The sequence below is a fragment of the Alligator sinensis genome, unplaced genomic scaffold (assembly GCF_000455745.1).
Source record: "Alligator sinensis unplaced genomic scaffold, ASM45574v1 scaffold599_1, whole genome shotgun sequence".
NCBI classification, from domain to species: Eukaryota; Metazoa; Chordata; order Crocodylia; family Alligatoridae; genus Alligator; species Alligator sinensis.
The window spans coordinates 105,455-127,050 of NW_005841968.1; the positions used below are offsets into that span (position 1 = coordinate 105,455).

At 44.5% G+C, this 21,596-nt stretch overlaps 1 protein-coding gene across 9 annotated transcripts in view; it reads left to right on the forward strand.

Annotated features, from left to right (window-relative positions):
- Positions 1–21,596, forward strand: part of LOC102380629 (sodium channel protein type 5 subunit alpha) — a 252,836-nt gene that overhangs the window by 103,892 nt on the left and 127,348 nt on the right. For all 9 annotated transcript variants that reach the window (XM_025200461.1, XM_025200458.1, XM_025200464.1 and 6 more), the window contains 3 exons: positions 9,891–10,129; positions 15,994–16,167; positions 17,536–17,892. In XM_025200461.1, coding sequence (XP_025056246.1) covers positions 9,891–10,129; positions 15,994–16,167; positions 17,536–17,892 — 770 coding nt within the window. The remainder of the gene's footprint in view (positions 1–9,890; positions 10,130–15,993; positions 16,168–17,535; positions 17,893–21,596) is intronic.

Consider the following 21,596-nt stretch of genomic DNA (forward strand, 5'->3'; position numbering starts at 1 on the left):
AGCATTTCTAGCTGTGTAGGCCTTTTAATGGGTGGCAGTAGTCACCGTCCTTTGCAAAGAACAGGACCCTGGATTTAAATAGGACGTCAGACCTGTGCGCTCAACCCCCAGTTCAACCAATCAAATGCTTTCCCCCGGAGAGTGAAGCTGTCCCGAACGTAAAGTCCATGTCTACTCAGTCTACAAATTCAAATGGCCTCAATGGTCAGGCTTCAACACAGGTAAAAAAAAATAATCTTCACAATCTGATGTAGTTGTATTCCAGTCTGTCAAACACATCAGGGCTTTATTTTTCTGGCTCTTAAAGGTTGAAGATTTTTCTGCTGGGGAGTTTAGCTGGCTTGGTAGATCTTGGATCATGTGTTTAAGTAATAAATGAATGCTGTATTTCTACAACATTTGTACGTAGATCCAGAGCAGGAGATGAACAGATATAGATATAACTATATCTATAAAATTTAAAAAATACACTTGACCTTTGAACCGAAGCATACTTCAGTTGGCATACACACAATCAGAATTTGTGCAGAATAAAACCCTAGCACTAACCTGTACAAGACAAGTAGTTAGATGCTGGATTACCTAGTATCTAAGTACAAACACTTATTTGCACTTGCAGATTTGGATTTTTGCTCACATATTTGTACACGGGATATTTTTTTGCCCCTTTTAAGAGGTGTCACCTTTGAACATATTGTGAAAAAAATATTGAACCTTGGTATTTCTCTCCTTAATAGAAATCAATTATCTGCTTAATTCTCCCCCCCCCCCCCCCTCACCTTCTTCTGCATTACAAATGAGAGCCGTCTGTTTTAAGACTGTTCTCCTTAAGCAATGTTTTAAATGCCACTGACAGTTTTGGCCCTTCTTCTGCAAGACCCCTCCAAGGATCCCCTTTGAAGTCCCTTGTGGGTAACCCCCTTAACCCCCTACTGTCCTAGCTTCAGGATTTCAGTCTAGTCACTATTTAGATTACCATCTACATTGCAGACTTCCCAAATACTGGGATCTAATAGCGTAGTTTTTTCTTCACTGCCTCTGTCCAACACCAAAGACCGCTTCAGTGAAGCATACCCCACCCATTCACTTCCATTCTGCATGCACTACATCTTGGCAGTCAGGCCATTTAGCTATCTTAAGCAGCCCTGAGCACACGCAGATAGACAGGCCACACAAATAGACAGACCTGGGGCAGAGAGTCTGAGAGCCATTCTCAGTGCACAGTCTCAAGGCTACTCTAAGATAGCTATGTTACCTTATTTTCAAGAGCTGGTCCGCTGGGGTGGGAATGAGTGAGCAAGGTCTGCTGCACAGAGAAAAACACAGATGTGCTCTAGACAGGCTTGTGGTCATGAATACACACACACACACACACACACACACACTTTTTTTTTTTTTTTAATATATCCAAATCTGAATTTGGTCTTCAGCATGCTCATATCAAGGTTTTGGTCTGGCACACCACCTGGTGAGCAGGGTTGCCAACCCAAGAATATTATTTTTACTGTCAACTGCATGTTTTTTTACTGACAGGAACATTTTTACTGATGTGTTTTTACTGTGATACTCCTGACTGTACCCTGCATCCTGCTGCCCTCCCCAACCCACCTCCCCACTGGTCCCACTCCCCAATCTTGGTACAGACCCCCTCCCATTCTGGGCCCACGGCTCCATCCCAGCAGTGCTGCCCCCCTTTTCTGTACCTTCGCTGGGAGTGGCTGTTTGAGGCAGAGGACAGGCACAGTGGCCCAGTGACCAAACATTTCTAGAGAGAGGGGAGGGGTCTTGCATGCTGGACTAGGACTGAAAAGACAAAGGAGCATCATTTTTTCTTGCCCTGGAGCTTAAAACTGTGGTAGCTCTGTGTTTTTTATGGACAGGCATTTTTGGGGTGTTCTTTAGGGAGTCCGTAAATTTATGAGCAGTTGGCAACTGCCGGTGAGACCTCTAAATAAAGCCACATCCTTGTCAGATGAGGAAAGGACCTGATCTTATTTCACTTGTTAAGTGTCTAAGTAGACTTAGATGCTTGAACGTAATCCTGTTCTACCCTGCTTGAGTCCCTGAAAAAGAGGACAAAAGGTGGATGCATTCCCTTCCTACTCACTGCTTTTTGTGGCTCAGTCCTTGGCTCAGGTGATGGCAGGTTGCCAAAGTTGACATGCTAACATTTGTTTCAGACACTGAAGCAGGGTGGAATAAGACCCCACTTAGGTGTCTAAGTCCATTTGGATGCCTAATAAGTGGAATAGGATCTGGCCCAAAGTGTCTACACCAGCCTCTTCTGTAATTTTTTTATGTGGACAAGCTGTTCCTGGACTTCAGATTTGTGCTTTATTTTCAGATTTTTCTATGCACAGAATCTTATCAGTTGTGAATGTTTCACAGTTCATCTCCATAATGCGAAATGAGCACTCTTCCCTCGAAACAAAGCAAGACAAATTACATTTCTAGTTTGCCAATAATATACAATGACAGTTGGCAGCTCCCCCTCCCACTATCCTTTCTTGAAGTCAGCAACATTTCAGTGTTTCTTGCCTGAGAAGTCATAAGAGCTAATGCATTGTTATTAGCAGAAATTATTTTCAAACAAATCTCACAAAACGATGCATTGAGAAGCCTTGTAATAGGCCTCTAGGAGGCCTGTCTTCAGAATAAAACAGCCTTTCTTACACAGCTGTATTAGAAACTCGACTGGCGATCAGATTCTGTGGATAAAACAAGGAGATCTAGCAGATACAGTGAGGATGGATGCACCAAGTGTGAACCATTAGACGCATGGATCTCCACAAGTCTTATTGCAAAATACAAACGTGCAGAATAACCTGCCATGACTGAACGGGAAAGAAGACTAGCAATTCAGTAGATGCATGAGCATCGCCAGGGAGGGGAATGGGCTTGTCCACCCTTGCTCCCCTGTCCATGACAACCTCTCCTCACTGCCATGATATGTCTGGCCACCTCAATGCCAACAGGTGTCTTGGAGGTGGCCTTTTCAAAGTCACCAAAGTCCATTCATAGAAGCAACTAAAAACCACTAACTGTGGGTGGTGGCACTTTGCAGGGGAAAGGTACAAGGCAGAGGCGGGGAGCAGCACACAGCGAGTGCAGTTGACTCAGATTATAACTTGAGATATAATTCGAGCCTTGCCGCTAAATCAAGGACCAACCACATGCCGAATCCTTCACCGTGACAGCAATGAGCTTTAAACTCAAGTTAGCTGGAGTTAGCACAGCTCAGCTGTTGCTATCACGAGTGCTCTTTTGTTAGCACAGTTGCTCTATGCAGCTCAGTGCTATTCTGTAGCATGGCCACCTTCACTCCCGCTATGCTGATCCAAGAGGAATTAAGTCAAATTCACTCAGTAGTGAAGATTTAGCTCAGGATGATCTGCAAACAGGTAGGTATTGACAGATGAAAATAAGATGAAAGATACCACTCCATCACTAATGTCACTGCAGCTGGGCTTTCTAAAGGTGGCATTGCCTGCGTGTAGTTATGGACCCTTTGATGTAGAGTGGGTAGGAGTGGGGGTGAGGAGGAGGAGGAGGGGGCATATGATACAGAGATAGGAAATGCCCTGAGTCCATATCTCCTAATCCTCTTCCAACAGAAAAGTGACCCTCTCGGCCCTCCCAAATATGCCACTGCCCTGCAAAGTGACAGCCTAAAGTTGGTGACTGTGTCTGGTGAGAGGGAATCCTTCCCTTTTAAAATGTTACCTATTGTAGAGCATCTCCAGGTGTTAATGGCTCCATCACAAAGGATGCCTCTCTGCTAACTCCTTTGCCAGCTGCTTTTTACAGTAGCTTCTGCGTTGCAGAGCTTCCTGGAGAAATGTCAGTATTCGAGAATGGGAGACTTGATTCTGCGACCGGTTACTTGTGAGTTCAGTTGTTTGTGAGCGGGGTCTGTTTAGGCTAGAGTCACTACAGAGGAGTAGGAGTAGTGCTGCAGCTCCTGAGGGGCCCGGTGGTGTGGCATCTTCCAGCCCTGCCCTCCCAGGAGGACTTGGGGCCCAATTGCTCAGCCAGAGCTGCTTTAGGGATACCTAACTAGTATTGCCACTGCCTTCACCTGGTGAAAGTGTATACACCCAGGGCCGGATTAACTAACCCTTTAGTGGGCCCTAGGCAAACAAACTTGTGGGCCTCTACTTAATACTGTATATTTATATTACTTTTTTTCACTCAGTAATTATAATATGTAAAATAAGCACAACTGGGCCCCTTCTTCACTTAGGCCCCAAGGCATGTGCCTAGTTTGCCTGTGTTAATCCGGCTCTGCACACAACCATACAAAGTGGATGTTACATGCCCATTTTGTGATGTGATCATGTTTTATACCTGCTTGGCAGTCCCTCTATACAGGGATAAGTGACTATGGAGGATGTATGGCTATGGAGCATTATGCCTCTAGTCTTACAGTGCATCTGGCTAAGTATAGTTGTTCAAGAAGCCCGAGGTGGATTCGATCTAAGTTACGTGGTTTTCTGTAAGCTGCCTAGGTTAGATCAGTGGCGCACAGTATGCACGTTTGCCCTTTGGTGGAGAGGGCACGCAGTGGCCAAGGCCTGCAAGTTGGGGATGCTCCTGCATGCCTCCCAGCATCCCCAGGTTGCTGGAGACTGCCAAGTGCAGCCAAAAACCTGTGCCACTCCTGATTGGCTACCGGGCATGGGCAAGGCACCCCACCACTCCCCATCCCTTTCCCTAGTACTTCAGGACCCTGTAACTGTGAGCCAGAAAATCCTTGCAGCACCACAGGTGCCCATGGCCAGGTACCTGCCAGCAGTGGTCAAGTCACGGGGGTCACAGGGCTGCTTCCATGCAGGCCCAGTCCCGATGTTCTGCCTAGGGTTGCCATATTTCCAGTTTCAAAAAAGAGGTGAGGAGTTATATATGATTGTGGGGGGGGACCATGATATGCCTGTGCCCTGCCCCTCACTCCTGACCCACAGTCCCCCACCCCTCTGGCACTGCCTCTGCCCCACACTCCCCTGACCCCCCCCAGCGCCCCTCACTCCCAAGCCACAGCCTCCCTCAGCCCTGCCAGTGCCCCTCACTCCTCGTCCACAGCCCCCTGCTCCCCCCAGCCCTGCAACATCTGGCTGCCCCACACCTCTGGGCAAAGGCACTGGCCCCAGTACCTCCAACCTAGCCTCACAGCTCCCTGCTGCCCCTGAAGGGCACCCCCACCCCTTCCCCAGCTGGAGGGGCAGGTGCTTCCCCCACCATGCTGCAGCCCCAGCTGCCAGATGACTTCCCCCAGCAGCAGCAAGCACCTGCCCCCCTTCACACACCCATCCCATCCACACACCCCTGCCATACACACAGCCTCCCTGGATAGTCCCAAAACCCTGACCCTCCAACCCCTGCCCCCCTTAGGCTTACCTGCATCCAGCTGCCAGGCTGCTCCTACCACCCTGCCTGGCTGTATGCCGACCATGTGCATGTGCACACACAGGTGCATGTGATGCCCCCTGCCTCCAGTCACCCCTAGCCTCAAGTAGATCCTTGCTAAGGCAAGCCAGGAAGTGTCAGGAAAAACTTCAATGTTGAGCAGAGCAAAATCCTGGACATTTGTTGATATTTTAAAAACTGCCCGGATAGAAATGGGAGGACCCAAAAAGAGGACATGTCCAGGAAAACCTGACCGTATGGTAACCCTAGTTCTGCCCGCTGCCACCACAACCCACCAGAGGCAAACCACCCACACCAGCTCCTGCTCAGGGGTGATCCATGCTGGGGTCCAAGAGGCAGGGTGCCTGTCTCTGGCCTCTGAGACGTGCTGTGTGGGAGCCAGGATTAGGCTCCATGGGGCTGTGCCCAAGCACAGGGGCATGGGGGTCCCTGGCCAGGTGTGCTGAAGCCAGCGTCAGGCTCCCTGGGGCTGTGCCTAAGCACGGGGGCTCTCCTGGGTTCAGTGTCAGGGGTGTGTGCACATTGTAGGGGCATGGGGGTACAGCCCAGGGATGCCCAGATCCCAGGGCTTACGCAGGGAACACAGACATCTCACATCTCCCCTGCTGCCCGCCTACATCTGACAGATGGGCAGAGGCAGGAGGCAGGGCTGGGGAGAGGGTCTGTGCTGGCTCAGCTCTGGGACAGCTCAGAGACGGGACCCGCTGGGCGCTCGGCTGGATCAGCCAAGTGCGGGCTGAGTGCTAGCACAATTCCCTGTGAGGGCAGGGTATCGGGGGCCGCAAAGGAGGCTGGGATGCTGGAGGACAGCAGTCTAACTTTAATCGATAGGGGATCTGGTGCAGAAGTTTGATTCACCAGTCTAAACTAAATCAATTAGATCTGAGTGCACATCGACCCAGGTCCATCTTAACCTGGGTTCTGCCATTGTTAGACTGGTCTATGTGTGCCGATTTTCTGTACGCGTAAGGATTTAGATGAATTTCCAATCACTTAGGTTTAAGTGCAATATCTGTACCTGTCGTCTTATGTATGTACATCAGCTTTTCTTTGCATGGTATAAACCTGGTCTCCTTGCAAAGCTTCATTTAAAAGCGCAACGTGTAGGAGAGCACCCCAGCCACTATGGGCAAAAGACTCCGTCTTCTGATGCCAGTAGCGGGACATAGCACCTGAGGTGCCTGCCTTACACTGTCTTGCAGTGCTCCCAGGGAAAGATTAAAGGACTCCAGTGGTCTACCCATGGCACCTAACCACTGACTCTCCTCACTGCACAAACTATCCATTTCCCAACCTACTTTCTGTGCAGCAGAAACGCTGCCTTTCCACTTCACTATTTCTGTTGTGTAAATGCCAAAAGATCACAGGCTCATGATCACAGATACGTATATATATATACATATCAGGGCGGCATTCTGCTGGGTCCCGTATGTGTGACTGGAGGTAGTCCCTTTGCCACAGAGCAGACAAGGTCAACAGACAAAGGCGACAGGAGAAAAAACTATTCTTTCCATGGGGCCATTCTTCCTTTGCCTTTATTACAGACTTTCTGCAGCTGCACAGAGTCTGCAAGATCAGTCCTCATATGGTCATGTGGAGTTTTGACATTTGACTACACCTTTTTAACAAATAAAATTCACTTCAGCATGGTCCAGCCTCAAAGGACCTCAATTTCTTATTTAAAAAAGAAGAAGAGCCAAAACCACAACTTCCCTCCTCCAAATCTTTCATGTCTTTCTTTTATTGGACCAACTGTATGGCATGTATGGTATGACATAATGGTATGTTATGGTATGACATAGTGTTTTAGGCATAACTGTATTGAATTATTTTAGTAAGTAATGTTTTTTCCTCCTTGAGTTATTATGGATCAGAAATACTATCTCCATTTTAGTTTTATTAGAGACGGGAGCACTAGCAACACCGATAATTAAGGTTTTCCCAGAGTTTCCATTCCTCTCTGGTTTTAGTTGCTTGAACCTGTCTGCAATTATCACCTGCTGGGTTTGGAAAATTTTCCCTGTCTGATCTTTTCAACAAAACTGATTGATCTGTTTGAACACAAAGAAAATGATTTTTTTTTTCCTGTTGTCTTTATAACAGTGTTGCAGGGGGAACTGGTTGGATGTGATTGAGTCCTGAATCTAGTGGCAGCAGTAATAAAAACAAAAGCTACCAAGGTTACAGAGGAAGATTGGCTGCACTGGAAGTGCATGCATTCAGCTGGTGTACTAATGGCTTGATACAATTCCTAGTAAAGTCAATGGGAGAGCTATTTTTTCCCCTTTGCCTTTAAAAGAAGCCACAACTGAGCTGTAAATGTTAATCAACGTAGTCAGGTTTTGCACACTGTGGCCCTAATATGACAAAGTACTTAAACATTTGCCTATCTTTAGCACATAAGCAGCTCCAAAACCTGAACTTTAAGTGTGCTATTTTTACTGTGTAAAAGAGGAGGTGGGACTTGAATGAGCACTGTTTCATTCAGACCTGATTCAGCAAGAGTCTTAAGAGCATGCTTAACTTGCAAGTACTTGAGCTGTAGGACTCCTTCGCAGGATTTAAGCGCATGTCTGACATTAAGCATGTGAGGAGGAGTCCTAAGGGCCACGTCACACATTGTGCTTATGATGTGTTAACTGCACTTAAACCGCAAGCACCCACATGTCCACACAGTAAAACGTGTGTTACGGTGCAGTGGTCAGTGTCTGGAAGATGAGGGGGGGTGGCACAGCTGGCTCCAGCTGCCCGGAGTGGGCTTAGGTCATAGCAAGCATCACTGTGCAACTGCTCCAAACATATTCTAACTTTTAACATGGCACGGTAATGCTTAAAAAAATCTAAATAAGACACGTGCTAAGTGTCTCATGTGACAAGGCCTCTACTTGCATGCTTAAAGCTACGGCTATGTTTAAGATCCTTGCTCAATCAAGACCTGAACAAGGAGGGGCCCCATTCAAGCTCTGCTTCCTTCATTGCATGGTAAACATGTACATCGACTGAGCACTATATAAGACCCTGTGTAGCTGAAACCTTCAGACAGTCCACGGGCACAGTGCTTACATACCTGTAGGAGCTATGTGTCAGGAAAGGAGGGTACTGTGCCATCCTTCCACCCCTTGCCCTTGGAACAGAGCCCTTTCTTTCATGGCAACAATAACCTATATATAAAGTATGGCAGAAGGCGGACACTGGCCATATCTACACGAGATGCTGACTGCGCAGGTGTTGCTGCGCAGTCATTTAGTACTTGCGTGACGGTTCATGACCCGTGACACTACCATGCAGTACTAATGAGCTACTGTGCAGCAGTACCAAGCGACTGCGCAGTCAGCATCTCATGTAGATGCGGCCAGTGATACTCAAACTCATGGGTGAAATCCCAATCCCTTTGAAGCCCCATTATCTTGGGTACGGACAAGATTTCACCTCCCGGACAAGTTTGCCAGTAGACTTCTAAGGCACAATAACCATAGTTCTGTCCCCCGATGAAGGAAAAAGCACTGAGGATTCACCCTGGCTTAAGAGAAGAGGCTCTTTAGAAACTCAATGCAATGGGTTTGGCTGAAGTTCTGTTTTTATTACTCTCAAGATCTGATTATATAGGCCAAAACCTTTCAACCGCATTCCGTTGCCATAAAGGAAACCCAGAAAGAAAAGCATTACATATTTCATTTAATTAGAATAATAAATGTGCAGAATATAACTGATTTGTTTGTTCTTGTTGTTATCCTATGCAAATGATGTTTGTGAGGCTATTTAAATGTTCTGCCATTGAAATAACATGGGGAAAATACGAACAAAACAAAAAGAAAATAGTGATTTTGTGTAATGTTTCAGAAGTGTCTAAGTGGCACAAGAGCTAAAGTACCATTTTCACAAATGACTCAAGTACTTATGATGCTTGGAAGATTTAGGCATTTTTACACCTTTGTGAATCCAGGCCTTAAGAATATAAGTCTAGTACTATAGATTTAAATGAGATGCAGTATTTATTTTCTTTTCCCTGCTATCTAGGCTACCTTGCCAAAACTGAAGAGTCAGAATTTAGTCAGGGATGACCCTGCTTTGAACAAGGGGCTGAACTAGATGACCTTATGAGGTCCCTTCCAGTCCTAGTTTCCTATGATCCTATGAAGATGGAAAGTAAATCTGAAGTAAATTAGACCTGTATTATAGCTCTGATTTTAGTTTATCCTGCTGACACTCTGGAGGAGTTGCAGGTTTTGAGGGTCAAGCCAGCAATGTAGTGAGTTCTGGGCAATATGCAAAAAAAAAGTCAACCTCTGCCTAGAGCATTTATAGTCCAGCAGGGTTTTGTAATAGAAGCATTTGTATCTTAAAAAGACATTTTTGTTGAATTAAGTGAGTGCTCTTGGGCTTTCTCTGTGCTGTGATTGTGTAAAGTATTTTCTAGTTGCACCATTAAGTGTAAGTTGACCCTTCTTTTCATGCTTCTCACTTAGAGCTTGAGGAATCACAACAGAAATGTCCTCCATGCTGGAATCATTTTGCCCTTAAATTTCTCATTTGGGATTGCTGTCCTATGTGGCTGCTAATCAAGAAATACGTAAAGTTTGTAGTAATGGACCCATTTACGGACCTGACTATCACCCTTTGCATTGTGTTGAATACTCTCTTCATGGCTCTGGAGCATCATAAGATGACAAAAGATTTTGAAAACATGCTCAACATAGGCAATCAGGTAAGTGAATTCAAACCCAAACTTACACTTGAAGTTTATTTGCTGCTCTTTCATGTTCTGAAGGCCCCAAATTATTGGAGCCAGAGGGTCTAAAAACACCCCATTCTGGTGTGTTGTAACCACCAATTTGAACAAGTTTTGTTAAGGAAGGGTTGCACTCTTTAAGTGGTTGCCATCATAGGCTTTGAAAGAAAATGAAGGGAGAACATGTAGCATTAAAGTAGCATATCCTGTTGCTCATTTAGAGTCAGTGGGAGCATTTACATGAGATGTTTGCAGAGAAGTTGCCTTCGTTCTGCAGTAAATGTCTCAGCATCTACACCTGTGACCCTATTAGGCCACAGGAAACTAATAAACTCTGCAGTAATGTAGTACTTGTAAATACAAGTACTGTCCCAGCTGACTGGGGCATGAGGGTGCTTCAGTGCAAGGGCTGCCTGCTGGCTTGCCCCATGCTGAAGCACCCTCATGCCCCAGCCTGTCCCTCTGCAGCACATGGAGCCGGGTCAGAGCAGCCTCAGGCTGGCAAGCTGAACCCCTGGGCCCCCTGCCAGCCAAGGCTGCTCTGACCCTGCTCAACATGCTGCGGTCCTGGTGCACGTTCAAATGGCACACCTGGGAGCAATAAACTCTGCTCCGATAAGTGCTGGAGTTTATTGCTGTGAATTCATTGCACATGTACATGTGCCGCATTAAGCTTAATTTTACTGCTGTTACTAACAGTTTTGCAGGGGTATCAATTAAAGGAAATAATGAAAGAAGGGGTTTTAAGTTTTTTTTGGGGGGGTTAAGATAATTAAGAAGCATTGTTCAACAAACATGAGTGATTTGTAAGTTAAAGACAATGAAACAGGAAAAATATGACAATACCTTGTACAGAACTAAACTGGAGTTAGATATTTTTTGTAGGAATGCAATTACCAGGATTTTCAACAATATCTAATGATGTAGGTTTTCCTAATTTTCTGGTTCTCAACTAGAGGTGGTTTGCAGGAACATGATTTTCAAGAAGTGCTGAATATACCCTGGTTACAACTGAGGACTTGGTAGAGTACCTCAGATTCAGAACCCACAAAATTGAGGTACCCAAACTCACCAATCTTTTAGAAAACATGGGTTGTATTTGGTAAAGTAGGCAGACAGTACTTGTGAACTGCTGTCCGGGAGGAACTTCCTGGATTTAAGGTGTCTAAAATGGGGTTGCAAACAGTTATTTAAAATAAGAAAGCCTGTATGTGTCTGTTCATGTAGATCCAGCAATACGGACTTGCGGGGCTGGTCCACGGAGGCACACGTAGGTAGAAGCAAGAGACACACTTCTCACAGTTGTCCTGTCTCGTAGCATCCGTATAGAAGACAGGTCTAGGATTTTCACACACTGTTCCTTTTTCTTATCAAATCTGCATGTGCAATCTCCCTCCAGCCAGCACTGATTTCTCTGCAAGTGCGATGGGCCAATCACCAGCTTTTACGTGCTTTTTGTTTTGAGGGGTCGCCCTTTGTAGCTGTGGTCAGAAAGGATCTTCAGGCTACCTGCCGCCTTGCTCCAAGATATATGTACTTGCTCTTTATGGGAAGCACCAGATACAGCAAAGGCTAAAAAATTCTTCCCGTGGAGCTATGTGCAGGTCCCCTCAATACACCGTTGTGAAAGTGCCTCCTCTCACCACACGGCCTCGGAGAACCTGCTGCCTCCTACTCCTCGCATTCTGGATAGATAATATTTCTGCTCCTTGCTGGACATTTAGCTAATCAACTTCTCCCCTTGCCAAGTCACAGACAGTGAAATTTTAGACTCTCTCAGTCCTTTGATCAACATGACTCCCACCGTTCTGTGTGGGTTGAGCTTGGACGACCTGTGTGCAGCCAGTCTGAGGAGCAAAGAAAATAGAGACAGAAAAAAGAGAAGCTGAGAAGCAGTGTCACGTATCTGCTGTGAGTCACTCCGCTCTCCAGTGTCCGGAGATACTGCTCTTGTCGGTGCTGAGGGGAAAAATAAACTGGGCAATGAGGCTGCCCTCCTTGTTAGGCGATGGACAGTTTCTTCAACCATCCTGACCCTTTTTTCTCAGTTCTACTCAACCCAGTCCCAACTGGTTTATTAGTACGGATGGGCACATGACTTCTGAGGACAGGTTGAGCGACCTTGGCTTGTGCAGCCTGGAGAAGAAAAGACTGAGCGGGGATAAATAACAGCCTCCAACTAAATGAAGGGTAGTTTTGCAGAGGATGGAGCGGGACTGTGCTCAGTGGTGACAGATGACAGAATAAGGAGAAATGGGCTCAAGTTACAGCAGGGGAAGTTTAGGTTAGACATTAGGAAGACCTCTCTCACTAGGAGGGTAGTAAAACACTGGAACAGGTTACCCAGAGAGGTTGTGAACTCCACCCTTGGAGATTTTTAAGACCTGGCTCAATAAAGCCTTGACTGGGATGATCGAGTTGGGGCTGGTCCTGCTTTGAGCAGCAGGTTGGACTAGATGTGACCTCCTGAGGTCCCTTCCAGCCCCCATTTTCTATCATTCAAAGGTGGGCAAGAAAAGCTAATTCCATTCTGGAGAGGATTTCAGTGTACTGAAATCTGGGTTCCTTCCAATTTGTTTTAAAAGCCTAAAACTTTACCATTCTCTATGAAAGGCAATGGAGTCACAACACCCAGGGCAGACTGCCAGCCTGGGTGCCCCTGAGCCATGGACCATGAAAGTCCTGGGGTCCCTGGCTCTGAGACCACGTGACAGGGAGGCTGCCGAGACGCACACAGGTGGACTGGCAGGAAGCCTGGCTGGCTGGCAGACAGGACTCCAAAAGCTGCCAGCGTCCCAGTGGAGCTGGGCTGAAATTGAATTATCCCCGTGAAGTCTTTCGACTTCTACAAATTAGCATGTTCAACCAAGATAAGTTTTATCAGATTTTTCCAACCTATTGCAGTGATTAGCATGAATTAGTAAAAACTCCACCTGCCTCTCATACCCTTCCCTTTGCAAGTTCTTAAAAACAGACAACTTCTACTCCCCCTTCTTCCCCACAAAATCAAAAAATGCTAGCAGTTCACTACTGGTTTCCCGACAAGTGTCCCTCTTGAAATAATTACAGCAGTATTAAAAGGAAGGAGGGAGGAAATAAAAGGGAAGAAAAGACCGGTGTTCCTTTCCTCTAGAGAAATCTCCTTAGGAGAAACAAAGACAAAGAAATAGGTGCCCTTTTCCTCTCATTTATAATGAGGGCGATTGTGACTTCTCATCTAACACTTCTGAGAGTCCGGCATTGAGGATCTTCAGTTCCGTGATATGATTTGCATTACTGAGTTATGCAGCTCTTTGGTATTCTTGTGCCTCTCACACTTTTATATGACACCAGGAAAAATCTTTGAATCGCATTACATCCCTGCAGATTTCACTTGCATCAGGCTACATGTACTGATGCCTCTTCTCCAACACCCGCCAGCAGGGTTTCCCTAGGTCTCATCCTTCCAAGAAAGTTTATTTGGTATTGATCAGTAGTAAAGTTGAAATGATAGAAACCTTTTGCTAAAGGAAAGATTTGAGGTGAAATCCTTGATATCACTTCTAGTATTACATTCAGCCAGAAGAATGCCCAGTATCAGGGGAATTCCAGGATACTGGTTCACTTCCCCCTGGTAAGTAATGTTGCCAGTCATTGCCATATTCCACGTCCTATACAGACTACAGGTACTCCTCGCTTACCATCATAGTTATGTTCTTGAAAAATGTGACTTTAAGCAAAACCATGTTAAGCGACTCCAATTATGTCACAGTAGTTACCTACTAGCAGGCGGCAGCCAAACAACGTTATAACTGAACATTGCACGGCTTTAAACGAGCATGTTCTCCAATAGATCAGCGACGTAATAACAAAATGTTAACCGGGATGATGTTAAGTGAGGAGTCCCTGTACCAATTTACAGCCCTAAAGGCAAAAGTTAAGTAATAGCCCTGCTCAACGGTTAGTGAAGGCAAAATCTCTTGTACAACGACAGCTAGTAATGTTCAAAACTTGCCATTAATATACAGACAAATTCCTTGTTGTCTCTAGAAGCTTTGATATCTTACTAGGCTGGGTGTCTCCCCTTGAAAAAGGTATTGATTAACATGATTTAGACAAAGAAACTGTTCCTCCTGAGTCACCTCTCAGCACGGCAATTACATCTTGTGCTTGCCGCGATATCATCAGTTATTGAGTTAGTAACCCAGGTACAGTTTCCCAGACATCCAGTATTGCCTTGTTTACTGCCCTAATGGAACGAGGAGCTTCGTGTGCCGGGCTCCGAGGTGTCTCTAACAATCGTGACTCAGAAATTGCTGATTTGTTGGTAATCGGAAAGTAGGCTGCCTGGTACAGTATCACTGCTGGGGACCATCAGGGCTGAAATACCCCAGGATGACAGCCCAAACCGTGATGAGCAGAGACAATTTATCTTTGCGATCAGAGAGAGAGAAGGCAGCTGAGATATGAAACTTTTTTAAATGATTGCTTGATAGTCTCTCCACCTCTTTATTCGTTCTTGATTAAAAAATAAACGTTCCATCTTCCTCAAACGCAGGCCTCGGCCACTTGCTGCTTAGTATCTTCCTTTTATACTCCTATGTCAACCTCCCTTGTCCTAGTTTTCCTAGTCACTGGTACTTGGATCCTGTGACTCTGTCTTGCTGGGGAACTATGGTAGAGACTCAGGACGCTATTTCTTCTTGTGCATACATTGCTGTCTAGATTTGAGCCTGTCATTTGATCTGGAGCATGCATTATCATGAAAACAGAAGAGATGCCGTCCCAGTTAACACCACAGGCCCATCTAGCCCAGCACGCTGTGCCTCCCAGGGGCAGAGTGTCAATGCGCAGAGTATACAATGAGGTCAGACCCAGACTGATCAGTCCCTGCCCCTCTTCCCCCATAGACTTTATCATAAAAGATCCACTGCTGCAGTATATATGCGCAACACCTGAATTTTTTTTAGGACCCAGAGCTCTATGAACCAGAGGGTCAGAAACAAAATAAAATAGTATGTGGATAACTGCACAACAACATACCACCTCCTCTTCTGAAGCATATTTTTGCCCAGGTACCGTGGGCTTAAATCAGTTATTTAGAGAAGATTTTAAACAGACTAGACCTAGCTCTCGCACACTCTTGGTGAATATGGGTTAAAAGCACCTGCATCCCTTAAAAGCAGTTTCCTATCTGCAAACAGCCTTGCCCCCACATTTTCCCACCATAAGTAGTGGTTGTATATTATTTTTCAAAAACAAAAATGCTCCAGTTAAAAGAGTCTTGCCGTGTAACATTTGAACTGGGTTATACATAAGCCGTGTGTTCTCAAGGCACTGTGAAGAGAAAATTGCTGCGTCTATTCTTAAAAGAACAGTAAGACTCAAATTAGAGTCCCCGATTGCCAGCGCTGCCAGCAATCACCTGAAAGCGCATTGCCTGGGATTGTAGCAGCTGCAGAATCAAAGCGATGCCACGACAGGTAGACCGCAACCCCGGCACACCTCCCTTCGGCAATGGGCGCACGTAGACTTTTGAAAAGGCACCTCTTGAAAAGGCATCTTCTTTCACTTCATTATTGATACTTGTTTGTATGATAGGTGATGAAAATGAGTGCTTCAATTCCCCAGGTACAGCTTGTTCCCAGATGTTATTGCATGTTTACAACAATACCAAATATCACTGTAAAAAGAGCAGACAAACCCAGCCTTGTAATACTGGCAATACATTAGAGAGGAGAGAAGAACTTGGCGGTAAAGTGGTGTCGTCTCTGTATTAAGTTCACAGCATCTGTTAAAAAAAAAAGCAAGCCAGGAGATATGTTTATAGGCTGACCTCGCTTCCTGTTTCCTTTCCACAGGTCTTCACTGGAATTTTTACAGCAGAAATGATCTTCAAAATCATCGCCCTAGACCCGTACTACTATTTTCAGCAGGGCTGGAATATTTTTGACAGTATTATTGTTTCCTTAAGCCTGATGGAACTGGGTTTATCCAGCATGGGAAATCTGTCCGTTTTACGTTCTTTCCGACTGGTAATATGTCCTCTTATTCCCTTTCACAAAATCTCAACCCTTCTATGAATTTAATATCTCGTCTTAAAATCACATTCACTGCAAAAGAAATGAATTGTTACAGGCACTAATTATAGCCCATAAGCCACATGGAATGGCTCCAGATTTACATCAGAGTAAATGAGAGCAGAATATGTGGCAGTCACTTTGTGGCACATTTTAAATGTCTGCGATCCCATTTGCAATGAAAGCCTGCACTTTTAGAAATGCCTGCATGGTAACACGAAAGTCGATGGCTGATCAATAAACCCGAGATGCTCCAGAACTAACGATACGTCACTGAAAAGGTTGTTATGCCTTAAGCATATTATAGACACGCCACTCCATTTTTAAATGTTGTCAAAAGTAAATGTCTGCATTATTCACAAACTAATTCTTTTTTTAGACCGTAACAACATAACATAGCATCTGTCTTTCAGGGAAAATCTTTCCCTGTCGGCTCCTTTGTTTTGTGCGGGCGAGGGCGTTCCATGAATGGGAGAATCTGTTGACAAGCTGGAACAGAAAAGTAGTTTTCTTGCCAGCCTGCCAACTGTGTCGCACTTCATGTCCCAAGGTGTCCATGCTAATCATTCCACCCAGGATATTACTTTAAAAAAAAAAAGTTTGAAAGACCATGAAAGCCAATGCTATGTTTACATTTTTTAGAAAGACTTTTAATTTCCTAAATTTACTATTTGTAAATATTCAATGTATGAAAATGCCAGTTTATGGCCTGCCGCTGCCGGGGCCTGAGTGCTCCCTGCAAATTTCTCGGCGACCCCTTTTCGGCTGGGGTGAAATTACAACCTGTGTAGGTTAGCGTGAGGGCTAATCACCACTTAAAAACTTAACATAGATTTTAAGTGGGACTTAGGCTGTGCATAGGAAAACAAATCTAGTAGCATCTTGCCGTGGATTGCTAAGAACCAGAAAGGCTATGCTCCCAGCCGTTGGAGGGGTGAGCTCTAAAATGGCCGGAGAGTTTGTTTCTCTAAGAAGCCATAGTACAAAAGTCAGTGTTAAGAACTGGGGTTGTCTTTCCATACCCTTCCTCCCCCAGAGAATACAAGGTAATAAATGATCAACTAAGTCACAGCTATCTGGTCCCAATGTTGCATGTGTATTCTCTGAAAATCCTTCCGACTATCCTTCAAGAGGCACAATTTTTCTTTTAATAATAACCACAGAGCAAGTCTAACGTAGACTGCTGCTTCAATAACCCGCACCGCATGTTGTTTCAGAGTCCTTCAAATGTTTTGTAATTTTTTAACCCATTTTAACAGCTCCTTGCCAGAAATGCTTGTTGGTTCTGTAAACTGACATGAAGTTTTTATGTTCTGTTCACAGCTGAGGGTCTTCAAATTGGCAAAGTCCTGGCCAACCTTAAATACGCTCATTAAAATCATTGGTAACTCAGTGGGTGCCCTGGGGAACCTGACCCTGGTTCTGGCCATCATAGTCTTTATTTTTGCGGTGGTAGGAATGCAACTTTTTGGGAAAATGTACTTGGATAACGTCAGCAAGATAAGCTCCACTGGTCGTTTGCCACGTTGGCACATGAACGATTTCTTCCATTCTTTCCTCATTATATTCCGAATTCTCTGTGGAGAATGGATTGAGACCATGTGGGACTGTATGGAAGTAGCTGGACAACCATTGTGCCTTCTCGTCTTCTTGCTGGTCATGGTGATAGGAAACCTAGTGGTAAGTCTTAAAGATCTTCTTTTGCAATTTTTCTATTGTGTGTCTGCAAATGTTCTCCTTCTCCCGTCTAATAGGAAACTGCAATCCCCTATAGTCTAAAGTTTAATCCCGAATATGTATGTATTTCCTGGAAAATCCCCTTTAGCTTTACACCCCACAATTCTTCTTTATATCCCAAATATGAAGCTGTATGTGTGACTGGTTTTATAAATATTAAGCAGTCATTCCTAGAGGAGCATCAACTTTTACAGTAGAGAAAAAGGAATTAAAATTTGATAATAATGATTTATTGTTCTGAAGTCCCACAAAAGCCATTTAAGTGGAACTTAAGTGATTCATGGGTCTTACTCTATACAGGAGTGATTTGCACCTTAGCTGTCTCCGTCTCAAAGCAGAACATATGAACCTTACAGCTAACACCGTCTTTGCATGGGATGCTGAACGTGTGCACCTGCTTGCTTGAGGAAGCCGTGGGTTATGTTTACAGTGAAGTCACTTGTTTGCTTGTTGTTTTTTTTTTTACTAGACTATCCCAAAAGCATGGGTTAAATAAGCTCTGAACTTATTACAGTTGACTCTTATTTCCCTGTTGGTATCTTATGGAGCACTGTGCAGTCATGGTGGAAATGTTTTGCGTGTTTAGCTTACAGAGCCTCTGACATTGTGCCTTCGATGTGTTTATTATCGATATCGGTGGTTTTCACCATTTCTAGACTCAAGGCACCCCTCGTTAGACTCAAGGCACCCCTCAGGAAATGTTACTTTCATGTATAGTTTGACTTCGGAGAAATAACTTTCACTGATTTTTTGACTATGGAGAAATCACAGAGCAATTTTTCTGTTGCAAAGAATGTAGAAAGCCCACCACGGGTCAGGATGTTTTTGATGCGCTGGGTTCCTGTTGGAAATCTCTGGGTTGATCTTGTGAATCGTGTTTGCACATCTAACAGTGCTAGTATTGTGCAACATCTTTAAAAGGATCTCATAGCACCCCATGGCATGAAAATCCCTGGTTTATACAGTGAGCTGTTGAACACTGCTGTTAAAAATTGTGGATTTTGCCCCTGTTTGCTTTAAATTTAATAATTTCCAGATCTCGATGTTTTGATTTTAAAGCTCCTAGTACAAGATACCCTGAATGTGGGGAATGGGTTTGATATACGTGCTTTCCTCTGCTTCTGTCTGGAAGCTGAATTAAAATATAGAAATCAGATTTATATTGGGGGAAAAAACCTGACAGGCAATACAGGTGTTGTTTTATGACTGTAGACTGCAAAGCGATGTCAAGATTAAAAACAGGGTTTGTAAAAGTAACAGAATAGTTAAAAACCTCCCATTTTTGACAGGTTTTCCTTTGGAACTATCTATGGCCAGAAGAATTGGGGCACAGTTCTTTTCTTTTTTTTTATTTCTACAAATCAACTATACGACTCTCTCAAGTTTTTCCAGCAGCAGCTGGAAAATTATTCTCTCCCTCCAGCTCCCCATCTCTTTCACCCAAACAATTGTTTTGTTCAAACAACGAGCTCAACTGAAAATCATACACGGGAAATACTGGGGAGGATGTTAACCTTTAACGCGTTAACAGTTTCAATATATGTACGGCTTGTTTAGGAGGGGAGTTACCATTTTCTGTTGATACTAACTCGCGTTGTGCATCCACCGCCGGTGCGCGTGAGGATCAGAATACAGAAATCTGCCCCAGACGAGATTACACTAACACTGTATGTATATTAAAGGCTGGAGTGATTAACAATAACCCTTTCAAACATAAAATCAAATGCTGAAAAACTTTGTCAGAGTGAATAAGCCCAAGGTCCCCAGCCTACAGAAGGGAGAAATATGAACTTTCTCATTTTCATTTAACAATTTAGTAGGCATGTGGTAGCTGCTAAATAAATTGGAAGCAATTATTGTAGGTTAATTAGTTCAGAAGAGACAGAAAATGTTTTGTCAACAGAATAGGAGAAGGCAAAATTAAATAGACCGTCAGATTCTGAATCATGAGATTCATGAAAGTTAACTGCATTATACACAGATCTCACAATTCGGGGCTTAGCTGCCAAGTGAATGGAGGATTACGGGTCCTATTCTTCCGCTGAAATAAATAGCAAAATTCTGGCTGACTGAAGTGAGAGCTGGATAGGACCCTATCGGTTTTTATTCTCCTGCTAAATAGGATCAAAGTTGTAAAGAGTGTTTGTAATGTGGTTAGCTTAAATGAATGATTTATCCTTCAGTGGGAGAGGGCTTAGGTTGGGTTTCTATCCTAATATGTGAGATCTATTTTATAAATGATGCTAAAACACTGTTCCTCAACAGTTTCTCCTTACCTCATTGAGATGTGTGTTTCTTATCTGGGTTTCAGGGCTCTGTTCTGGAAAGAATATGTTTATTCAATTATATCTAGATTGGCCTTGAAATTCTTCCTTAGTCTGTGAGGGCAGGGAGAGGATCCTACAGCATTTCTCCCTACTTAGTGGATTTGCATGTTTGAAGATTAATATATTTGAATAAATTGGTGCCTCGACTAAAGATCAGAGCCTCCTTCCCTGTTGCAGTGTTCACAGATTTCCTTTATTATTTATTCTGATATTTCCAACTCAAATCAGAGGTGTATGAAACTGTAGGTAAGGTGATTCCAGTATAATTACACAATGTGTTAATCACCCTGAATCTGGTATATTGTAGAGCCTCGTATTTGTAAGCCAAGCGCACCCTAAAGGCAAGTGAAACCTAGTCCTATTCAAGTTTATTTGGGCAATGCCCTGTATAGCTTCATGCTGCAGTTTAGCTATTTTTGGAAGGAATTCTGAACAGTGCAACAGGTAGTGATCAATGGCTCGAAGTCTAGTTGGCAGCCGGTATCAAGTGGAGTGCCCCAGAGGTTGGTCCTGGGACTGGTTTTGTTCAATATCTTCATTAACAACTTGTGAGATGGCGTTGAGTGCACCTTCAGCAAGTTTGCAGATGACACTAAGCTGGGGGAGTGGGTGTAGTAGATAGGCTGGAGGGTAGGGCTAAGATTCAGAGTGACCTAGACAGAGTGGGGGATTGGGCCAAAAGAAATCTCATGAGGTTCAACAAGAACAAGTGCAAAGTCCTACGCTTAGGAGAGAACAATCCCATGTGCCAGTACAGGCTGGGGGCCACCTGGCTAAGAAGCAGCTCTGTAGAAAAGGACCTGGGGGTTACATTACAGTGAACAATAAGCTGAATATGAGCCATCAGACTGTCCTTGTTGCTGAGAAGGCTAACAAGTTACTGGGCTACATTAGTAGGAGCATTGCCAGCAGATCAAGGGAAGTAATGATTCCCCTCTACTCTGCACTGGTGAGGCCACATCTGTAGTTCTGTGACCTGTTTTGAGCCTCCCACTATAGAAAGGATGTGAACATGTTGGAGAGAGTCCAGCAGAGGCCAACAAAAATGGTTAGGTGGCTGGGACACATGACTTCTGAGGAGTGGCTGATGGAGCTGGGTTTATTTAATCTGCAGAAGGGAAGATTTCAGGGGTATTTGATAGCAGCCTTTAACTACCTGAGCTAGACTGTTCTCCGTGGTGACAGATGACAGAACAAGGAGCAATGGTCTCAAATTGCAGCAAGGGAGGTTTAGGTTGGATACTAGGAAAATCCTTCTCACTAAGAGGGTGGTGAAGCACTGCAACAGGTTACCCAGAGAGGTGGTGGGATCTCCATCCT